This window comes from Lutjanus erythropterus, chromosome 18, assembly GCF_056507025.1.
Source record: "Lutjanus erythropterus isolate fLutEry1 chromosome 18, fLutEry1.hap2, whole genome shotgun sequence".
NCBI classification, from domain to species: domain Eukaryota; kingdom Metazoa; phylum Chordata; class Actinopteri; order Lutjaniformes; family Lutjanidae; genus Lutjanus; species Lutjanus erythropterus.
Window position 1 is genome coordinate 20,165,144 of NC_139334.1, and position 23,417 is coordinate 20,188,560.

A 23,417-nucleotide genomic window follows, 5' to 3' on the forward strand; every position below is an offset into this window, starting at 1 on the left:
CAATGTGAGGGCATTTAGGCTGAGTGAGCCCTGTTTGTCTTCATGTAATCAGTCAGCAGTGTTACTCAGATTTCTGTTTTGATGCTTGCGTGAGTGCACTTGTGCGCATGCTGTGTGTGTGTGTGTGTGTGTGTGTGTGTGTGTGTTTATGCCTGTGTGTTTGTGTATGTGTGTGTGTGACCCATTCTGTTTCCTGTTTACCGATGCTCGCATGAGTGTATGAGAGGTAATGTGACCAAACCAACCAAAGAGGAAACAGAATTACGGATTCAGTGCCCGGTTGCAAAAACCACCTCAAGTTTGTCCCTCGAAGGAGAAATATGTAAGAGTACCTCAGTCCAAATGGTGAACTGGAGCCATTAAAAGTAAATTAAATCTCTATTTAACATACGATCCATGATTGAAGCGAGTTGTCTGCAATCAAAGCTCAGGCAGGTTGTCTGCAGGCTGCAGGGACCATGAACGGGTGAAGTCCTACACTGTAAGTTGATCAGCTGTTTATAACTGTAAAATGTGTGTCAATGTAAAGTTAAGCCCGTTATCCTGAAAACACTGCTCTGAAAATACACACTCTGGAGTTGGAGTTCAGTGACTGCCTGCCAGACTTTTGCTCAATTTAACCGTTATAAACATCTACTCCTCCTACAAGATAAGTGATGATTTCTTATGACACATGAACAGACACTCACTCAACCTGCGAACAATTCTGCATTAATTTTAACTCTAATAAATGCAAAATGGACAAACAACAACAGACAATCCAGCCCAGAATAAAAATTTCAAAGGAGAAAATGCTGGGACTGTGGTATTGTTGTTGGAGATGCAGATATTTCAACTTTGCATGTTTCCTTTATCTGTGACGACACATCACGGTCATTTTATAATTAAATATATTACATATTTCTCCTTTAAGCATAATATTTTCCTAAGCTAAGCCTCTTAGGTTGTCTCCTTGCAGAAATCTTTCATAATACAGCACATTCCAGTTACCACCCGCATCATTCTTTTATGTTAACATACAGCATTACTGTCGGTGGTTAGCTAGCTTAGCTAACACACTTTGTCAGTCTGTGTTAGGTAGCTTCTCTAAAATAGACAACAAAGAGAAACAAAAAGAAAAAAAAAAGTTTTTCTCCTAGAAAAATGTAAAGCACCAGCACATGATCCAAAGTCAATTTAACTTAACAGTCATAAGAAACACACAAAAGCAGAAGATGTGCTAGAGATCTTGCTGTGAAATGAACCGTAGATAAAGTGATAAAGAAATATAAAAATATCACTGTGACAGCAGGAAAGGAGACAACGTAGGTATGAGATAGAGTCATATTATGTTTGGTTAACTGGCTACAGAGTTACTAGCGCTAAGCGGCAGTTAAATCTATACTGTCTATACTAACAAGTTGCACAACACTCATATCATTCAGTTTCCCTTTCTTGAAAAATGCATCATGGTGTCTCCTCCTCTTCAATCACCATAAATTCAGCCTTTGTCTCATGTTTCAAAGATTATTTCCCTTTTAAGAGAAGAGACCGCAAGGTTCACTTGAAATTTTCTGAGGAAAACTAAGGTCCTTCTAGCAACACAAAAGGGAATACTTAGAGCTATTAATGACAGATTGAAGGGTTTTCCCTTACAACAGCCTAAGGAAATCCTTATGGTCATTTTATGCAACTCATTTTTTCCTAAGGCATCCTTGAGATGAAAATCTAAGGGAAAGTGGTTTTATGCAACCGGGCACAAGTCGCACTGAATAATCTGCATGGAGCAATTTTTATACATCCATACCTTATTTTATTTATTTATCTTTCTCTCTGTGTGCTTTTTGTTTAAGGAGGGTTTCTTTTTTTTTAACTTTTACATCAATTTCAAGAGCATCTTAAAGCAAACAAACAAGAAAAAAAGGCAAAAAGAAGAGAAACCTTCACATGAAAAGTGCCAAAGCACACTGACATTCTCGCAGAACCAATATATCATCCCAGTTCACTTTCGTCTTACCAGCTTGGCAATGATTATCCAAGTGTATCATCCTCCCAGACAAGGCAGACTTGTATTTTATGTTTCGTATGGTGATGATGAGAGTCCAGCTTTCTTTTCATCCACTAGATGAGAGTCTTAAAAGGATTGTTGCGTCGTATGCATACCCTGCCGCAGGATGTTTCTCCACTTCACATGAGGACGTATTTAGAGAGTTTTTAACAGAACGACAGCTTGCTAAAGGAAAAGTCGTGTACTTTTTATCTTTCAGGAGAGATGGAATGAGAGGATGACAAATCTAAGCTTCCAACTTCATATTCCCATGACTGATGTACTGGTTTGGGCAGGGCATGTGTGGACTGGATGGGATACGTTTAAATACCCCATGTTTATATACATCAGAGTCCTCAGGAGCGGCTCTGGGATGTAGCCGGATTTGCTGCTGTAATGCGTCTCGTTCATGCTAGCAGTCTTAAACCTCGCATGACAGACACCTCAGTCTCTTAAAATAGTGTTTCTACCAGATGAGTGAGCTTAACTAACTGTGTTGACTCTGTTACATACACATCACGGTTGTTATAGTAGGGGGTATGCAAAGGATGAGGGTGCTGCTGGGATGACGAAGGGGGAGTTGAGGTGTGAGCTGAGCGGAGAGGGAGGGAGGACACTACACGAAACCTTCGGCCTATTCTCCGAGCGGTGCTGCAGTCTGTGGCCTTTATTGCAGTCCGAGGTCTTGATGAGCTCCTCAGCCAGGTTTTGTGGCACTTGGATGACGCAAAAAGTCCACACACGCGCTGTTTCCGACGATGGAAACGGTGACGCACAGTTCTTCTTCTTCTTCTTTCCATATTCTGCGTCCTCATCTCTCCTTTTTTTTTTTTTTAGCAGAAATGCATCATGGATGTAAAGCTCCAAACTGAAATCCTGTATGTTTTCAAAATAACTGCTGACTTGTGTTCATGGACGCACCAGTCAAACGGAGGAGGATGTGGATGATGAGATTCCCGTCGCCTTCCAGACGCTTTGCTGCTCTGAGTGATACGTTTTCCTCCCCCCTTCTCTCGCCTTCCTCCACCACTTCCTCCTCTCCCGGATTTTTACATCACGCTGCATTTGCCCTTCAGTCTCTCGGCGCGGGACTGCTTCCCCGAGCGCTTGCCGTCGATGTTGAGGCTCATGTTCCTCTTCTTGTCCAGGTTGAGGAGCTCCTGGAAGAGCTCGGTAACGTTGTGGTTGGTTTTGGCCGACGTCTCCATGAAGGCGCACTTCCACTGGTTGGCTTGGGCCTCCCCGTCCTTGGTCTCCACCTCCCGCTGGGTCTCATCGCTCTTGTTGCCCACGAGCATGATGGGGATGGCCTCCACGTTGCCCTTTATGGCCAAGACCTGCAGAGAAGGAGGGAAATGAGGGCTTTTAATGTTCTGGATGGTCTGACCAAGAATGGTGATTTGGTCGTAATCTTAACACCTAAACCAAAGAGAATCATAAAGTAAATGACAAAATCTGTAGACATGAAACATCTACACATCTACTTCTTTCCAAAATGTTTTTACCACATTCAAAATCACACCAGCATTTGTAATAATGTAAATAACTAAAAATACAGCCTTTGAACATAGCTACACTAGCCTGTGTGTTACTCCATATGTCTGGATGAAGATGCTACTGTTTAAAAATAACGATTTTATATAATTATTTATTCTGCGTTTCAGTTTTTATTCAGTGCTTATTTTTTCACTTTTACTTTTCAATTTTTCCTATAAGCCTACAGAACATTATGGGATAAATGTCATAGCTAGGCCTGTCACGATAACTTTTGCCGGAAAATGGACTCTCTGGCTCTGTTAACAAAAACTGCACTTAATGTAATATAAATATTAAACCATTTGGCGCGGGGGTATTGAGAGTCATAGGTTAGTTTTATTGCCACTGTTTTTAAACAAAGTTTATATGGCAGCTCATTCAAGTTAATGGCCTTTTCTTTATCATTTGGCTTAAACTCAAAATGCCCCCACACCAAAGCTATGGAGTAAGGCGTTGAAACCTTTTTTCTTTCAAACTCTCTGGCTGGAATAATGCAGTCGTCAGGAAAAACACCTATTAGCCTCAAGTAACATCTTCACTTAACATGGGTCACTGTCGCTGTGTGTGTGTGTGTGTGTACGTGGAGGAGCTGCCTGAGCCCCGCCCACAGCGAAACCACACAAATGGAGCAGACGAAGAGAGGATGAGAGGACAGAAGCAGCGTGACCAGAAACGATGTGTCTCGGCATAGTTCTTTTTTTTTGTTTATTCAGGTTAGGTGCTGTAAAAGTCTTATACTGGTTGGGAAACTTTGCTGTTTATTCTGGCATCACGTGACATACTTATGAAAACAAACACGCATGTAAACACAAAGTGTACAAGAGAAAGTTAGAAAAATGTATATAGGGGATATGAAAACAAGTTAAGATCCAAGGAAATTTTCATGGGAGCTCAACATAGTAATTATTCAAGTTTGTTAGAATCACAAAGGTTTTGATTTGCCGTAAAGGATGGGTTTCGTCATCCTTGATTACCTTGAAATATAGTCCATTTTGGAAAACAAATTATATGGCAATTTTTGTAATTACTAACATAATCCATTGGATTACAAAGGAAATTGATTAGATTGAAAGATTTTTGGATTACTACTCGGATTGCCAGGTCTTCCCCAAAATGGAGCATGGGGTTATCATGAAAGTTTATTTAAAATTTTCTATATTTTAAAGACTTAATGAAAAATGTAATCAAATAATCCTTCACTACAATCTAATTAAGACATTTTTTAAAAATGTAGTCTAGGCTGATCAGCGTTAATCTGATTATAATCCTGATTACATGTAATCCATTACTACTTATTATCTTCTTATCATAAAATGTGGAAAATAAACCTCAGGAATACACTTTTTTTTCAGGAAAACTTAGGATTTAGTTGAGTTACATGAACTACTGGAACAGAAGTAGCCTGAAGGTGATATCAGGACGTATAATGCAGACATGTAGACCCTCTAACATCCTCTTTACAGTGCAAACACACCTGCAACTATCCACAAACACACCCACACCACATCACTCCTCACCTGTTGGTAAATGGGTTTGAGCTCCTCCAGTGACTGTTTGCTCGTGATGGAGTAAACCAGGATGAAGGCGTGGCCTTTGGAGATGGACAGGCGCTGCATGGCCGGGAACTGGTGGCTCCCTGTGGTGTCAGTGATCTGGAGGGTGCACACACTCTTGTCGCAGCTGATCACCTGGCGGTAGGTGTCCTCCACCGTGGGGATGTAGGTGTCCCTGAAGGTGCCCTTCACGAAGCGCAGGACCAGGGAGCTCTTCCCCACTCCCCCTGCCCCGAACACCACCACGCGATAGTCGTTGCTCTGCTCCGGCATTCTGCCCCCCTCAGGCTTAAGACAGTGTTACACCTACGATGTTGAGGGTGGGAGCATGGGGAGGGAAGCAGGGGGAGACGGGAGAGGGGAGAAGAGGGAAGAGGAATTTTAGCAGTCAGCAGATACAAAGCAGATGGGGGGGGGGGGGGGGGGCAGGAAGGGAAGTGCTGGTGGGACTGACCTCAGGCCAGTGGGTGTGAAAGCACTCTGCCTTTCCTCGTGGTCTGACTGTGAGCCAGAGTACAAATTAGAGAGGATGAGTTTGGTGAAGCTCCAAGTGTTTCACCTGACGCAGACATTTCCCTAATCGATACTGTTCGCAGAGTCACACTTTCTCAGTTTCAACCCCAAAAACATTCCAGCGTTTTCCTCATTTATCAACTTCAGCAACTGCAGCAAACCCCGGAAGAGACTGAGTTCTTGCAGCATGGAAGAACAACAACAACAACAATAACATGAACTCATGTATAAACTAATGCAATACAATACAAGAAAACCTCAAACAACAGCTTTGAAAATGACTAGTACAGAGTCAACTCTCTCCAACACATAAAAAGACCATCAACAGCGTCACAAAAGACGTAAACGCTGCAGGACTGGATTCCACTGAATTGCATGTGTTCATGATACTGATTCACTTCTGTGACTCTCTTTTTTGGTTCAGATCCAGGCACCAGAATAGGCTGTTATTGTCACTGTGAACTAAAATTAAAAAAGATGCAAACTAGATGTGAAAAAAAAACTCTGTATGTGTGATACGCTTTTCATTGCCATTTTGTTCTTGTGAAAGGTAAAGATAGTTAAGTTTTGGAATTTCTGAGCAGTGTGAGATGTTGTTATTCTGTGAAATAACTCACAAACACCTCCAGCTCTGTGAGGAAATGTGACTGTTGCCAGTGTCAATTCCATTTCTATTTGTACAGTCCATATTATACATTCGTTGTACCAAAATTATTATGTATATGCAGTTACACACGCTAAAAATAGGCGATTGACTTCTTTCCCACTGCATAGTTTGCACTGAATATCAAAGTTAGTTTGCAGCAGCTACTTTTTTTTCATATCATAACTTCAGTCTTTCAAACTCAACACCGACTAATTTGGACAGATGTTTGAGCGCTGCTTGAAGGGAGACAGATGGAATTTGTGGCTGAGATGGCACAAAGTCTCACAAGTTAAAGCCAGAGGCGACAAGCCCTCGTTGCGTCATGTTTCCGTCACTGCTGCTTGGAGCTGGACTCGATTAATACCTGTGAATACTGCAGAGCCATTTGACCTGGGATTGACTGGTGATTGTGCTCTTTTCCACTGAAGGCAAACGCCAGATGTTACTGGGTTTTTTGTCAAACTAAACTGGAAGGCTGAGTATAAGTGCTGCTCTTATCAATACTTTAAAATTAAAAATATTAGTGAAAGGTATTGCTTGTAGTGACAAATGAACACAGGTTTATCACAAACTCTACATGTCCATTTAGCTCAACGTACAGTGGGCATCTCTCAGCTCATTGTTTTGGTTTTACAGCAACTTCACTGCTTTGGTTCAGTACCACAGCTCTCATTCTTCAGTGGAAAAGCTCTGATGAACCATCTGCACAATCCTGCTCAGCACCAAACAAGTGGTGGTGAACACAGCGGAGCATTTAGCTGCAAAAGATATTTTCCTCAGTAGTTAATGAAGACCAAAACAGTGCTAATATGAGAGTCAATATTGGACTTAAATGTTGCTCCATATCTACTGGATGTGCAAATGGACAAGCGTTTGCCATTTTCAGAACCCATCAGTTATCATCTGAGTTCAATTTAGCCTCTGGGGGAAACGGCCGAGGTTTTGGGGCTTCTGCCAGCGAATATCAAGATCTGTGCCAAGACGCACTGGTCATTGTTTACAGTCTTATTGATTATCAATTTGAGATGCAAGAATAGAGTTGGAGGCTAATCTCTAGAAACAGGTATCTGCATATGAATACAGATGCATTCTGTGATTGCATTTTGGCCAATATGTCACTTATTACCCTTAATGAAGGTCTAGGGGAAGTCACGTAGAAACCAGTTATGATTTGTTTTACAAAATACCTGCTGCACAGATTAGATTAGATCTTTTTCCTCAGTATAAAAACTATTAGCAACAGTATTTTTGAGGCAGCTGAGTGACCCTTAACATTATTAATAATGTTGTAGATGGTCAAGGTGGAGCTAATTACTCAAGAATATATCATTTTTAGAAAGTTATTATATTTTCTGTGTAAAATTCTCATTTTAAAAGTAATTAAAGCAGCCAGAAATAGCAGAGTAAAATGTACAATAATTCCCTGAAACACTCCAATACATCAAAATTGTACTTAAGTAGAGTACTTGGGTAAATCTACTTAGTTACTTCCATCACTGTGTGCACATCTACTTTTAAGATACACCTTGCAGAAAGGGATTGAAATAAATCCACAATTGCATCAAAGGTGATCCGCAACTCAACATAGTGCATAAACACTAAATCCACATCTTCAGTTTGATTAAAAGTATTATAACATTTACACTATAAAGTGAAAAGTATAAACACAAGCATTCCCAAAACTATTGACTGGCAAACCTGGTTTGTAATCTGCAGCAACAACACATCGATGGACTCCACAAATCGTCCCTCTCAATATCACCTGCTGCAGCTCATACATATGCATCGGAACAACGTCCTCACACCTAATCTATTGCTATCTTTGTAAGAGCTCGTGCGTCTGCTGAGCGTCTGTGCATGATTACGCTTTGTATCTGTTGCATTATTTATCTGCTGTGGTTCTAAACTTGCTTTAAGGTCCCATAATAAGATACTCATTCAGTTGTGATCATGTGCTGCTCTCCGAGCTCTTGCTGTAATGAAACAGTAAATTGACATCAATACCAGATGGAATAAGTGGATTTCTGTCATGCTTGCACTGCTGGAACCCACTATTGATGGCAGGGCCCCTGTAATTGCATTGCCAGGTTCTAGATAATATCGTTCAAGGAGTTCAAAATAAATGGGGTTTCAGGGAGTGCCTCTTGAGTTTTATAGTCAATCTATAGCTGTAAGTCTGGCTGACATATGAGAGTGTTTTATATCCATGCTAAACGCACAAACACAGTTTAACTTGCAGGTGAGCCACAGGGGCTCCGGTTTGTGTGTGACTGCAGCTGGTTTTCTGTCTTTTTGTTATGACATTGCATGCTTTTGCTATTTATTTAGTGTGCTATGGACTTTTTTTCTGTCCTTAATAAAGTCATTATCATCATCATGGTTAATGTGTGTCTTCTGCTCACATGCCTGCAGACTGTTGACTGTTTTACTCTGGTCTTGCAAAGCAGAAAATCTTGTTTAATGGCTCCCCGGTGCCTCAGGATGATGATGCACTCTGCATTTTTTTTTAGATAGTGAGGACAACTCTTTAGATGTTGCCTGTCAACAAGATTTTCCAGTGTGAGTGAAGCATTAAGTCTGAGATAAATGTCTAAATTTATTTAGCCACTTTATGCCAACTGGAACGAGTAAAGACAATGACGTATCACCTCTCAAGCTTATATGGTGAACTTATTAGCAAATGTTCACTTATTTACACATCGAGGTGCTGGGAAGCAGCTTCAATCAATTCTGAGTCATATTTCTAGCCACTGGATGAATGTAAGTCCAATATTCACTCACTTTTATCTCTGTTTTTGGTCTCTACCACCTCCTGAGTGAAATATCTGACTGTTTGACAGCTAACTGCTCCACTATGTTCACCAGTTAGCTTCCTACCTGCAGATAGGCACACATAGGTTTTTAGGAGCTTTGCAGCCAAAAACAGTTGCTCGTTCCGTCCGAAAAACAGTGCAAATATGAGATTAGTGAAAGTGAACCAAACATTGCAGGCTGCAAAACAATAAGCTGAAAGAGAAACTGCACCATAACTGGTTGATTCCACCAGGCACTGTGGAATCAACTGTGCCACAGTTCTGATTCGTCCTCCACACGGCTGCAAGCCCCATCTGCAGCGTTTCAGAAGCGTTTTACCATGAATAAGCAGGCTACGTGGTCAAATAGTTTCTTTTCTGTCTGTCTTTATGATCGTGAGTCTGCACAGGCTCTTTTATTTTGAAAATTAACCAGATTCTCCGTGCCTTTTCTGTGTCCGACTTCCTGTCCATTCAATCTGCTCTGTGCTAATTGACGTGGCATCTGTCAAAAACAGACTCAGTGCGTATTTGAAGCAGAGCGGAGAGCCAATTCTGGAACCACAAGCATTGTCCAGAATGGCTGCAGATCACGTGGCCAAAATGCGATGCAGCCACGCCTGGTGGAAATTGCAGGTAAGAGTCGAATAATAATTTTCCAGATATTGTATGAATTTGTAGCAGGCAACAGGAGATTGTCCACGCCAGATGTGTTGTCACGTTAGAAATAGTGGGTAAAGCAGGAGGATGCAGAGGACTCATTCATAACCATGACTGGTTTTGTATTGATCGAGCTGTAAGTCACTATAAAGGTTTGTAAAGTCGAGATTCAGGTGGTAAGTCTCTGTAGGTTAATTACTACAAGAAACACCCCAAACACTGATAAAAATATTGATTATAACTGCTTTAAATTTCAAGCTGATCAAAGTTTTTCTCTTTAAAGTGATGATAGATGGATCATTTTAAAGGCTGTTTAAATGATGCACTGTGCAGTCCTGTGAATGTGAAAAAATCAAGAGGGTTAAAAGACAAACTGTTGGCAAATTTCTGGCAGCATCTGTGTTGCCTCAACTCTTGACTTTAATAAGGCCCTCAGTCACTCTGAAGAATTGTGGTCTGAGCTGCCGGAGCTGAACACACTGATTTCTGCTTCTGCTAACACACAGACCACACCAACAATGCAGTCATATAGTTTTATGAAACCAAATCAGTTTGTCGTGCAAAGCTGCAAGATCATAAAATCACATTTAGTCATCCCTTTTGTATTCAAAAGTAATGCCAATATGTTGTGTACTGGTCATAGTTTTTTACAGTTGAAAGGAAGAGAATGACATTTCCATTAGGAGAAATTTGCTGCAGCTTCAGAAACAATGCCCATGCAAAAACTCATACGGAAATGCAACAAATGCAACAAAAACATGCAGCACAAGAAAAAGTGGCTTTGCAGAAAGCTAAAACAAACACAAAAACAGCAACCACAGATACAAATACAGGAACAAGGCAAAGTCGAAAACATGAAAACCCTGAATGACAAATGAAACAGAATAACGCTGCATATCCAGTCAACACTACAGATGTTCTCCCGGCTTCTAGGGGACATTGCTACCTCATCCTTACATCCTGCCTGATTTTCAATACCGTCATTATGGATAAAGTTTATTATTTATATTTGTTAGCCACATGATACAATTTTCGTTTGGTCTAATGATGTGTTGGTATATTGCACGTAAGCGGTTGTCAGGGTGGGTATGCAGCAGCGTGAAATGGCAGAGGTCTACAACAAGTTAGATGAGTTAAGGCTGTGCAAAAAGCTAACCCGCTAGCCAGATTATCTAAGTTTCTTTATTTAAAGGTAAAGCTAAAAGTAAAACTTCCGAAACGACATTAGCAATCCAACTTTTAGATCAAAGTTGAACTGGCATGCTGATCTGTAAAGTGTTTTACAGTTTTGAATAATGTTACAGTTTGTCTTCCTTCTCTCTTCCAAATAAACTTGGACAAACAAGGGATTTCTTGTTCTGTCTGACTTATTTTTAGCAGCGTAGCTGTGTGTTCCCAGATCTCTGCAACTTGGTAAGCACAATGTTATTTTTGAAGACAGAAAAGATGGCCAAAACTACAAGAATACAAATCAAAGTCATAATAAATCAGAATTACCACAGAGCTTCTATTGCGTTGCTAATTTGACAGTTGGGTTTTCTGGTTATTTATGCATCTTGAAAGTGTTTTTCTTTGCTCCCTGAGTTGTTTTTTCTCTTTCTGTTTCTCCTCTGCCTCCTGCTCCTGCCCTCCCCAGGTCTCCATGCTGTATGATCAATAAACTAAGGCCGCTGCGGTTTTGATCGATGGGGCTCGTCTGTCTGGGCCCTGTCAGTCTGTCATCCCGCCTCGCTTGGTGCCTGTTGGTTTCTTTGGACGTGGATTTCAGCTCCCTGACAACGATCCTGCTCATCAAAACCTTCCTCCGCTCAGCTCCCTCCTTCCTTTTTTTTTTTTTTTTTTTCACCTGAACTAAAATTAGCCATCTCCCTCCCTCTGTCAGCAGCTATATCTGCACACACAGGTGCAACCTCACAGTGACATGAAAGCACACACACACACACTCAAGCACACTGTACAGTACTTCCGCTCCTTCGCCATTTGTCCTTGACACCAGGCCTCTGAGATTAATGACACTCCTCCCAAATGCAAGCTGTCTCTCTCTGCACCCCCCACCCCTTCTCTTGTTTTATTTGAAACGAGAGGACTGCAGTTCCTTAATGAATTAATGGTATACTATAAATGCATCTGTGGCAGTGCAGCCAAATTCCATTAGCAGATAGCTTTGGCACAGACCAACAGGGCCTGCTCTGCTCTCAGTCAGAAAATAGATGCAACGCAGCCTTCTCCACTCGTTTATTTCGCACAGCGAGCAAGGAAATGTCACCTTTAGCGAAAATATGCACATAATTTTCCTCAAGAGAGCCACTTACGCAGCGGCACAAAGGAAGCGCATTAACCAACATCAAACACAATGCCATTCAACAGATCAAGAGCGTGATTAAATAGACACCCACAAAGCGGTCCCATGGTATCTTGTGGAGAAAAGGGTTTTAATCAAGCGGCGGATACCGGAATGCTGTGGATACACGGCTATTTGGCGATGAGTGTTTTACAGGATCAACAGATTTTTAGTTTTTCTCAAATATTCTGGCCACAGCTGCACACACACACACACACACACTCATCTGAAACCTGCACGGAGCAGCCGCCAGACCGTCAGATAGTGTGTGAACATGTGTGTGTGCGTCTGATGTGTGTTTGCATCTGTGCAGTCAAGCAGAAGATTCCCTGTTCTCTGTGCACACATCAGCTCGGCGTGTGTGTGTGTTTTAGCAGAGGAATGAATCTGCATTTTTTAGCGAGAGCAATTTTTGGAGCCGGGTGTTTTCATTAGGTCTGAGCCGACTGTGGAGGTTCAATTTATAAATTTTGATTCAGTCTCTCACATTCAGTCACGCTGCTGCTGCTTCACACACCTGCGAGCAGAACACACAAGTCGAAGAGCTCAGAGAGAACACTTCACATGTGCTTATTTTAAAATCTTTGAGAATCTGTTGGAGCTAATTTCAGATTTATGGATGTGAAAACTAATTCCTTCTTCACATATTTTCCTGTCTGCTTCCCTTCCCTTCCCTGCAGTTTTCTCTCAGCATATAAATGTTTTGTCATAAGATAAGATGAACACAGATAAGACCAGAGAAGTCCAGATAAGGATGGATAAGATAAGATAAGATAAGATAAGATGAAATAAGATAAGACAGAACTTTATTAATCCCGAAGAATAATAATATAGTGTATGACGAAGAATGCACAAACCTGTGCCTAACAGAATAACATCAAAAACAGGGTAAGTTCAAAAAGTAAGTTAAATTGAAAAGTAATACTGACAATGATAAATGGGAATATTCATTATTTCTTACACTGCCTTATTGTTACTAAGTTTTAGATCCCATCAATAAATCTAAACTCTGTTTTTTTCTCTGCCGTTGTTGGATGTAAAACTCCAAAAATAGTTTTTGGGAAATATGCGAGTATAAATATACGAGTGTTAGATAAGAAGATCAGTGCCACTCTCGTGTGTACAATAAGCTACAACATGTCACGATCACTTATTTGTTGGATGATACATTGCATAGAAATAGAAGGGATAAATGGTATAACTGTCATTTTAAGAACATTTTATGTCACAAATAAAATGATAAAATAAGATCATAATAATGGTAGTACACCTGTTGAAAGAGCAATGAATCTTGGTACATAAAAAAAAGTTTAAATATCCAAAATAAAACCACACAACCAAAAAAAAAAAAGGTTGAAATGGCTTGGTTGGTTCTCCCCAAATTAACAAAATCCGCGCCAAACATCGCCTCTAAAGCTCTCTAATGAACTGGCTTGTTTCAGCCATACAAAATCAATGTGTAAAACTAATCTGTCTTCCAGGCAAATCATCTGCAGGATGTCACTGCACCATTAGCTAGCGCCAGGCTAGTTGTTACCACCTGTTCCAGTGTTTGTGCTAAGCTAAGCTAACCAGCAGCTTGCTCTAACCCTGATATTTAACAAACAGGCATAAGAGTGGTATCAATTTTCTTACCTGCAACTTATCTCTCAGCAAAAAGGAAAATAAGCATATTTCCCACAAACAAACCTGAGTTTTGAGTGGAGTTAAAAATAACAAAATGTCCTTTCAACCCTTTTATCCCTGGTCGTACTGTGCACCTATATGCCATTTCTTTGTATTCTTATATCAAAATTCAATCTTATTTTCCAAGTCCAAGAAATTGAAAAGTGTTAATTTTTTCACCCTTCAGTGGAAGCAAAATTTACACAACTCTTAACAAACCAAAAACACCTGTATTATTCCTTTACACCTATACACATATATGATGCTCAGTCTGATTGTCGCCAGCTTAATCATTCGAATTACGTGAGCACAGAAACCACCGTTTCACTTCCTCTAAATGATTCTCAATACATAAAATAAACAAGATGACATGTCAAATATAGAAATCATACTCTTCTCATTTGCATCAAACTCCTGCATTATATAATTTACTAACAAATAATTAAGTTTAAGTCATAAATGTGATATATGTATATAAATGCATGAGAAAATACACAGGTAACACTACCTGTGTGTGTGTGCTTCAGGTGTTTGCAGGCTGAGTTTGAGACTTAGGCGGTGTCTGCTACTCATCAGTGTCAATCTATACTTTGATTGAGCACACTCCACTGTATGTGCACGGAGCATGTGCGTTACACTGTACAAGAGATTGCAGCACTGTGGTCTTGGCTTAGCAGCTAATCATTGAGCTTAACCTCCTCTGCGCTCCTGCCCTGCTCTGCATTGACCCAATTCCCAGGACTTAAGTTACCAGCGGTATCCCTATAAGACAACATGCAGCTCCTGATGCACGCTGAGGCCCTCTGATACTCCGCACACGTCCCTTTGACTCAGCAGGCACCGAGGCTAACACTGTGACATGGGAGTGTCAGCGGAGCCACCCACACACACACACACACACACACACACACAGATCATACAATAAGGGGGACATTTATGTGTCTATTGATGCTCAGAGCATCATATTAAAGATGGAGCAGAAGAATGTGCAGCCAAAGATTCATTTATTAAACACAGAACAGGCAGCAGGAACTTCTCCCTCGGTGCTATTTTACATGTTAACTGATGAGCTGTGTACAGTTTAGGCTTCCCCTGAAGGATTCTGATTGTTAGGAAATTAAAACAGCCACAAATGTTTTATTAATTCAACCAAAACGATTAGAACAAACTTACATTATATATATATTTTCTCCAGTTCAAATACAGTGCAGACGTTTATGCCTGCCAATGTCTAACTGCAAAGTTGATAAATCAGTATAATATAGAATTACGGCAACTTTTAACCTTATGAAAAAACTAAATAAGGCAGTTTTCTTACAGATCTTGAAACATTTTGTCATTGTGAGATTTTCACCACAAATTCTGTAGTTTTACCTTGAGGTTTACTAATGAGTTCTTTAAAGTGAGACAAAATGGAAATAATATGGATATTATCCAGTATATACTGGACGGAATTATGTATGTCTACGTAAGGTGAATTCATATATAACTGATGTTTAGTTTTATTTTTTATTTACATTTATTATATTCAGTGATATTACTATTAATGTCATTCACTTTGTTTTGGTTTACATATGTCCATGTGGAATTGTTTCGATACATTACCTTAGAAAGTAATCATTCATAATATTTTGATAATTTATTTTAATATTTTTGTTGTAAAGTGGAGATATGAGAAATGACTAAATAAAAAACAAGTTTAAAAAGGAATAAAAAACTTGATTTTTCTGATTATCCGATTATAGATTATTACTGCAAATTGCAGTTTTTATGGTGAAAACCTCATGTAAGCTAAACAGACTTGTTTTGAAGCATTTCGCAGCTTAAGTTTTAATCTTTAATCCTTGATTTGGCAGCTCTCACGGTTAATGTCGAAACAGCAGGTGCGGTTTAGCACTACAGCAAACACACTCCTCGGCCAGAAGCTTTGTCAGAGCTACAACAGAAACGTAAGTAGTGTGTCTTAAAGTGCACCCAACAAATTTAAGTTGTTGGTATGAAGGTAATTTTAATCCAGTGCAGGAATGGCGAACCCCGCCTCTAATGATGAGAACCACCATGGAACAAATTAAAATGTTGGTTCTGGGTGGTTAACTCCTGTGACACATAAATACATAGGTAGATAAGTTGGGGACCAAATTTACCTGTTGGGCCACAGACTAAAGATAATGACAGCTTGATGTTACCCAAAAAATTAGCAGTTAGAAAAGAAAACAGTAGATAAAATAACCAAAACAGGAACGTCAGACAGGTTAGACCACATCATTAATCTATGTATCTTTGAATGTTACAGTTACCACTGAAAATGGCAGCAGAAATTTGCTTATTTTACATATCTTTGCAATTCAAATTAACTGCCAGTTGTCTACCCAGAAGTGACTTTTGTTGTTGCACGACATCATAGTGATTTGGTCTATAGAGAGAAGTACAGAACATAAACACACTGAAAAGCTCTTTCAGCAGAAAGATGTATATAAGTAGCATTTAAAAATGGGGTTTATGTATGTTTACGCTTCATCTGCATTGTGTTGTGGCAGAAAAAAGAGAAAGTCTGGCTTAAACCCATGATAATAAAACAACAGGGTTAAATCTCTTACTTACTTAAAGAAAATGCCATAAGAACACTTCAAGCCATTAAATCTTTCTAAAATATCTTGCCAGAATAAACCAAACAGGCCTGTCTTACTGGAGAATCAAAAATATGTATCAGCATTAGCATTTGGCTTGTTAGCAACAGTGCTTTTGGGTTGAGATTTTAGTCTGAAAATGTAAATATTTGAACTTTGTTATGATTTCTGAAGAAGAAAAATGAGCAAACACAGTTTCATTTACTTCCACTGATGTACCGGTATGTTTTTCATAAGTAAGGTCCCGACTTCTTTCAGCTTTACTCTAATCTAAATCTCTCGACCTCTAACTACTTGGTCATAAGTCTAAAAGAAAACATGTAGTAAATGTGCATTTTCAGTATGAGTTTAGGGAAACATTTCCTCCTCAGGCAGATTGACTCCTGAGCTGTAATCATAACCTCCAACCATACTCATGCTGATTCTATGCAGCCGTTTTTTTTTTTACACAAGACTGGACGCAAGATGTCCATGTAATTAGTCTTTTGAGTGTGTATTACTTCTGAGTATTAGCTTGACCTGGGGAACCCTGGGTTGCTCCGTCTGGCCTCTCAATAAGACCCTGCTAATACCACGGCCTGGCAATCTGGGAAACACAGCGGCACCTGGCCATTACCACCAGAATCAGGGCCAAGAAAGAGTCAAGAAATGTCAAAGGAATAGAGGAATCGTGTTTGTGTTCAAGTCTGCTTAATGTATTCAAAAAAAATTTTTTCAAGAAAGTCTATTCTTAGAAGCCGAGAGGGCCCGAACCTGACTGAAGCACTAATTACAGAGTGGTGGAGTGTGTTGCAGGAGCCTGCCTGCAGTGACAGATGGTGACAGGGTTGGTAGTTTTGGATTGACTCCACTGGTTTCTACAGGAGAGCTCAACCAGGCACAGCTTTTTTCATAATGCCAGTTGATCCGCGCCTGATAACAACGCAGATGGGCAAAAGCAGAGACGACGTGGGAATCCCGGCACCAGGCTGCTTGTGACGCTCCCATGATGCAACTGGGATTATAACAAACTTTTCTTTGCATCAAAACAAATTTTAGGAGACGATCATGAGCAAAAATCGTTCCTCAACATATGTGATTTTAGGCCTTTTAATGGGGGATTGGTTTGACGTCAAAGCAGATAATTACGACAGGTGGGAAACAACTGCATAGCGTTTTTTATAATTTTTATAGTCAATTAATCTATTGATTATTTTCTCGATTAATGATTTAATAGTCTATTTTAAGATGTCAGAAAATGGTGAATCATGTCAGTCATTGTTTCCCAAAGCTTAAGATGACGTCCTCAAATGTCTTGTTTTACTCATTAACCAAAAATATTCAGCTTGCTGTCTTAGAGGAGTAAAGAGACCGAAAGAAATTCACATTCAAGAAGCTAAAATTGGAGAAATGTGTCCTTTTTTTTTTTTTTTAAATTTAAAACGGTTTAATTGATTATCCAAATAGTTGGTGATTAATTTAATGATCTATTAATCAATAACCGTTGCAGCTCTAGTCACAGCAAAAGGTTTTAGCTTACACTGCTACAGAATTAAAACCAGCCACATATGACAATAAAATCTGGGTTAAAACTTTAACAGCTAAATAGTTTAAGTTTGTTAATGCCAACTTTGCAATAAAAGCGACATTACTGACCAACTGGCACTTAATAACAACAGTCACAAACCTTCATAAAGCTCTGTTCATGTCAGGTGTCATGACATGGTTATGACAGTGAATAGGCTCACAGTCATCCATCACAGCCACAGCTGCAACATGTCAATCAATCGAAGCACGCCAATGTCACTGCAGAAAGCTCCAGTGTGTGTCACTCAGCCCAGCGATAAATATCCAACATCGGTTCCCTAAAATAAGACACAATAGAAACAACTGAAGGAATAACGTTGTAACAATAGAGACCCGCCTGGAATCAGTTGCAAAATCAACTAAATCTTCGAGAGCTGGTCTCATTGGATGCTTTTAAAGTAATTTTAAATGACTTAGAACAAAGACTTTTGGCTCAATATGTTAATATGTGAATGTTCTGATATCTTATAATTCTGTAACTTCTTCTTTATTTTAGATTTATGGTTTTATTTTTTATCTTATGTCTAAAATAGTGTTTTCCATGAAGCTGCCTGTTTTTGCCAGGACACTCTTGAAAGGGGGATTTTCAAGTCTTTTACTCCTGGTTAAATAAAGTTATATAAAATAAATTTTAAAAGAAAAACAGAGTTCTTGAGCACGAGTATGTTTTCTTATTGTCAAAGTACTCTCATTTGTAAGGCAATATTTCTTGGTGCATGTACGTTTTTCAGACCATTTTTTATCAAATTGTGCTTTAAAAAAGTGATGGCAACAAAATCCACCATTTCAAAAAGCGGTGGGGGCGAGTCCTCATTATTTTCCTGAGACAGATTTAAAGATGGATGGTGGTAATAGCGCTTTACATTAAGTGAACGGCTGATATTTGGACTAAATGTCAAATAAAACACAGCAGCTCAGAGGTCACAGAGTGCATAATTGACCAGAGCAGCCGTCCTGCATGGCCTTCGATTAGTTATGCAGAAGACGACCAGGAGAATCCCGCCTAATGCCACGTATAATGAAGACTGTATGGACCGTTCAAATGAGCTGATGCCGTCAGAACAACTAAAACACTTTAGCATTGATCTGCTCCAGTATTAAAGCAGACGTTATGCAGGAGGCTGTATAGTTATATATAGCTCTGAAGTGCTCAACAGTGATGGCGTACTTGACTAGACTTTTGCTGTCAAAGCAACAGACAGACTTAAACATCAGGAGGAGACACGAGTTAACCCCCTTTTTGTTTCATGCTTTTGGTATTAAACTCACTTTTTTCTCACCTTAAAAAGTCACACAGGGGCTTCTTCTCATTAATAATAAGTTTAAACACGTGCTTCTGATAAAATGCCGAGTTTCTGCCTCAAAAGTCAGATTTATTGCACAATTCAAAGTACTGTAGTTCATCAATTGCTGGTGCAGCATTATCATTTGTTTCCTTCTTTAAATGAACTAAAATGTTCCACAAAACCACAAATATGTGCAGGAGCACAAACTGGAGCATGGCCGAAAACTGTACGCTTCTCTCAACGTGTACTACTAAAGAAGGACGTCGCGCCATGGTAGTCAAAGGTGTACAAAGAATTAATACAAATACATGCTCAGAACTGAAAAAGACTCTATTGTTACATATATTCTTAATGTATTTTATATTAATTTACTCAGGAACAGCTCATAGAGCATCTATGCATCGCCCTCCTGAGCAACAGCCTGTCAAATTCACACAGTTTCACTCATTACAAATGGCTGCCGTCCAGCAAGACAATTGCAAACATTAAACAAACTCTAGAGTTTTAAAATGTCCCTACAACATTTTATCACCCAGAAACCATCAAATCATAGGCATGTTACTGCATCTATTTGTGTTAATTTCATGTGTATATTAACATTTTATTCTCCTCATTTTGTTCTTGCTATGTGACCATATATCTTCGCTTTTAACTTATAATATTGTAGTGTTGTTTTTTGTGTAGCACTTTGTAATTACTGATTTTGATACTAATGTATATAATAAATTTAATTTATTATTATTATGTATAATAGAAAAGGATGCCAGCGGTATGAATGTGGCAGAAAGTAAATGGTGAAAAGGAACAAAAATGGCCATGAGACCTTGGTAACCCTGAGTAACACTATATTATATATACTATAGATCTTACATGCATGGTGAATTAAAGAACCAGTATGTAGAATTTAGTTTCATCTAGTGGAAACTTGCAGATTACAATCACCACAATTGCCTCACTCTTTCCCTCCAAGCCTGTCGGAGAATCTGCGGTGGCCATGAAATCTAGAGGCTACTGTAGAAACATGGCTCCACGGCTGTCTCAGAAGACGACACACACTTCCTGTAGATATAAACGGCTCATTTTAAGTTAATGATTCTTCTTTTCAGGTGATTATTCACTAATGAAATCACACTTATGAATATTATATTCAGTTTCTGCCATATTCAGCCGATAATTCCCTGTAAATCTTGCACACTGGACCTTTTAATCATGGACTTGTTTCTGCATCTTTTGGCCCACTGATGCCTCACTGTGAGCTAATACGTGTGCATATTTACCTGTGCACATCAGTATTTTATTTTCCTCACTTTTTCTTGCTCTTTGACTTAAATTTTTCACTTTTCATTCGTAAATGGTGAAAAGGAACATTGTTGGATGGATTTTCACTCAAAGGACAGCGATTGCTGTCAGACTTTGGTAACCCTGGGTAACACTAAAATTATTGCTGGTTCTTAGCTGGTGCCCGACTGGGGTACTTGCAGATCTCCGAGTTATACTTCATGTCATATCTCACAGGTGCCTCACTATATCGATCCAGTTGTTCATGACTTTGTCCATCAATTTGTTCATAATGATTTCAAATCATTGTTTTACGTTTCTCTTTTAATTTGTGCTTTTTAAAAACACCACTGTAATGTGGGCCTTGGGTCCCTCAGTCAAAAGCACCCAATGGTTGTTGGATGGATGTAGAGCTACAATGATTGTTGTATTGTTTTAAATTAATCTACATTGTGGCTGTTAAATCTAATGCATTAATTTAGATTCATTTAAAAAATAACACGTCCATAATATATATGATGCATATAACACAATTCTATGATTCTGGCTAGATGTTCAAAGAAAAAACTATGTATCTGGACAAATGTCTGCAGATTTGGAAATAAAACAGTTTATTTCTATTGACACCTGTGCCGCAATAATGTTTTTGAGATAACATGTCTTAATTTGGGTGCTTTTCCAAACAAATATTCATACATGTAATTGTTTGCAATACACAACAATAGAGCAATATACAACATGTGCACATCCAAAAATTATTACTGCAGTCCAAATAATGAGTTGGAGCCAGTTGAAATCATATTTAATATCCTGCACTATGAGTTGATCAGCTGTTTATAACTGTCTATTGTCTGTTAATGTAAAGTTAAGCCTGTTATCCTGAAAATAAAAGCCCATGAGTTTGAGTTCAGTGACTGCCTGTCTCACTGCCTGACAGACTCCATTAGCATATTGCTCAATTTAACCGTTATAAACGTCTACTCTTCTGTAAGATTATGAATGTTTTTTTTTTATGAGTCATAAACAGCCACTGACTCATTCGGTGTACATTTGCCATTAATTTAAACTCTAATTAATGTGAAATGGGCAAATAAAAACTGTCATTCCAGACACTGTGGCTGCAGTGTTGCTGTCAGAGAAATTAGTTTTTCAACTAAACATGTTTCCTTGATCTCTGATGACATATCATGGTCATTTTATGATTTGTTACAGTAAATATATGACTGATTTCTACATATACATATTTCTGCCAACCTGTTACCACCCTATGAATGTGTTTCTCAATCCACCCCTGGTTATTTTGATCATTTAAATTAGAAATTTAATCGCAAAAACGACAATAAAACTAAACTAAAAACAACCCAATCGTCAGTCATCAGCATCCATAAATGCACCGTGTCCTCTTCCTGTGTTTTTCCTTGTTACCGTGTATTGAGTCATTTCTTTGTCCTGCCTCGGCAGAGGGAAGAAGTGTTCTTATGCAACCGTGCTGTGGCCATACAGGACAGACAAACAAACGGACACTGACACTCCCCCACACTTCCACTTTATCCTCCATCCTCCACCAACACAACATGCATGCTTTAACATCTGCATCTCTATGCTACACCCATCCACACACTTTAGAGCTTAATCACAGGATTTACTGTCATACATCTCTCTCCATCCTCTCCTCTGCTCTCCTCTTCTCTCTCAAACCCTCCCTGCAACCCACACACACACATACACACACACACCCATGACTGGCAGCGCTCAATGCATACAGGAAGTTGAGTCACATACATATTCACACATACATAGAGAAGGCCTGAATGATTCACACAACTCCTTTTGCATGTCATGGTGGCTCTCCTCCTCCTCCTCACCTCCAGATCTTGAGACTCACAACAAACAGCACATCAGGCATGGAGGAGGAGGAGGAGGAGGAGGAGGAGGAGAAATCCAGATGGAGGATTAACCATGGCATTTGCCACAGAAATCGGGCTTTATGCGTCACGCTGGCGTCATTATTAGTGTATAGTCTAATGTTGACGTGCTGTATAGTCAGGAAGGGGTGGCAGCAGGAGAGGGCTTGCAGCTTTGGTGCGCAACGCCATTACAGACCACCCCACTCCTGCTTGGTTCATTCATAAATACCAGAGGATCGCCATCTCGCAGCGGTGCCATCATTTCGCAGTCGCAGCGACCCCCTCCCCTCCTCCTCTCCTCTCCTCCCTCCCTCCACCTCCCTTTACTCCTCAAAGCAATATGATAAACCCAACACCCCTCATCTCTCCTCCCGCTGACTGCCAATATGGCTGTGCGCGCATACAATCCACACGATCGAGATTACCAAACACAAATATGCGTCAAAAAAAATAAAAATAAATAAACGGGAGGATTTTGAACTAAAAGCAGTCAGATCAATACATGAAACGAGATCTGTTGTCCAGCTTTGGTCGTGAACGGGCAGGAATCGTGTGCGCTCAGGCAGGCAGGCAGAAGGAGCGCGGCTACGCCACTGACTGAATACCAACATCTAACCTCCTCCATGTAAAGATGTGCAGCAGCAGCAGCAGCAGCAGCATCTCTCCTCCATATTACCTGGTCGTGAAGTGTACAGCTCCGCTTCAGGCTCGTCCTTGGTTCAGACGGATGAAAGACAAACGCCGAAAGCGTCTTAAAGCATTTTACACGGTTCATGTAGAGCTCATGTCGTCCGATTTCCAGCAGCCACCACAGCACAGCAGACTCTCCCTGCGTGTCTCTATCGCTCCCTTTCTCCCTCTCTCGCAGATAGGACGTGGGAGGTGCTATGCCCTCTCCCTTTTCTGTCCACACTTGGATTCCTCTCAGTTCATACACTTCCTAGTGGTTGGATGCCAGAAAAATAAGATATTTACAAAAAAAGTTTTTAATCCCGGATTGGTGCAACTGTGGCAATTTGAT

The 23,417-nt window shown here is 39.8% G+C and overlaps 1 protein-coding gene across 1 annotated transcript; it reads right to left on the reverse strand.

Annotated features, from left to right (window-relative positions):
- Positions 1 to 1,194: 1,194 nt before the first annotated feature.
- diras1b (DIRAS family, GTP-binding RAS-like 1b) lies at positions 1,195 to 23,247 on the reverse strand. The gene is made up of 3 exons (XM_084742583.1): positions 23,073 to 23,247; positions 5,080 to 5,421; positions 1,195 to 3,363 (listed from the first exon to the last, which is right to left on the reverse strand). The coding sequence occupies exons 2-3, from the start codon at positions 5,386 to 5,388 to the stop codon at positions 3,076 to 3,078; spliced, it is 597 nt and encodes a 198-aa protein (XP_084598709.1). The 5' UTR covers positions 5,389 to 5,421; positions 23,073 to 23,247; the 3' UTR covers positions 1,195 to 3,075.
- Positions 23,248 to 23,417: the final 170 nt, after the last annotated feature.

Coding starts and splice junctions, on each gene's coding strand:
- diras1b (XM_084742583.1), bottom strand. CDS start 5,388: ATGCCGGAGCAGAGCAACGACTATCGCGTGGTGGTGTTCGGGGCAGGG. Junction 3,364..5,079: donor TCAAACCCATTTACCAACAG/GTGAGGAGTGAT, acceptor CCTTCTCTGCAG/GTCTTGGCCATAAAGGGCAA.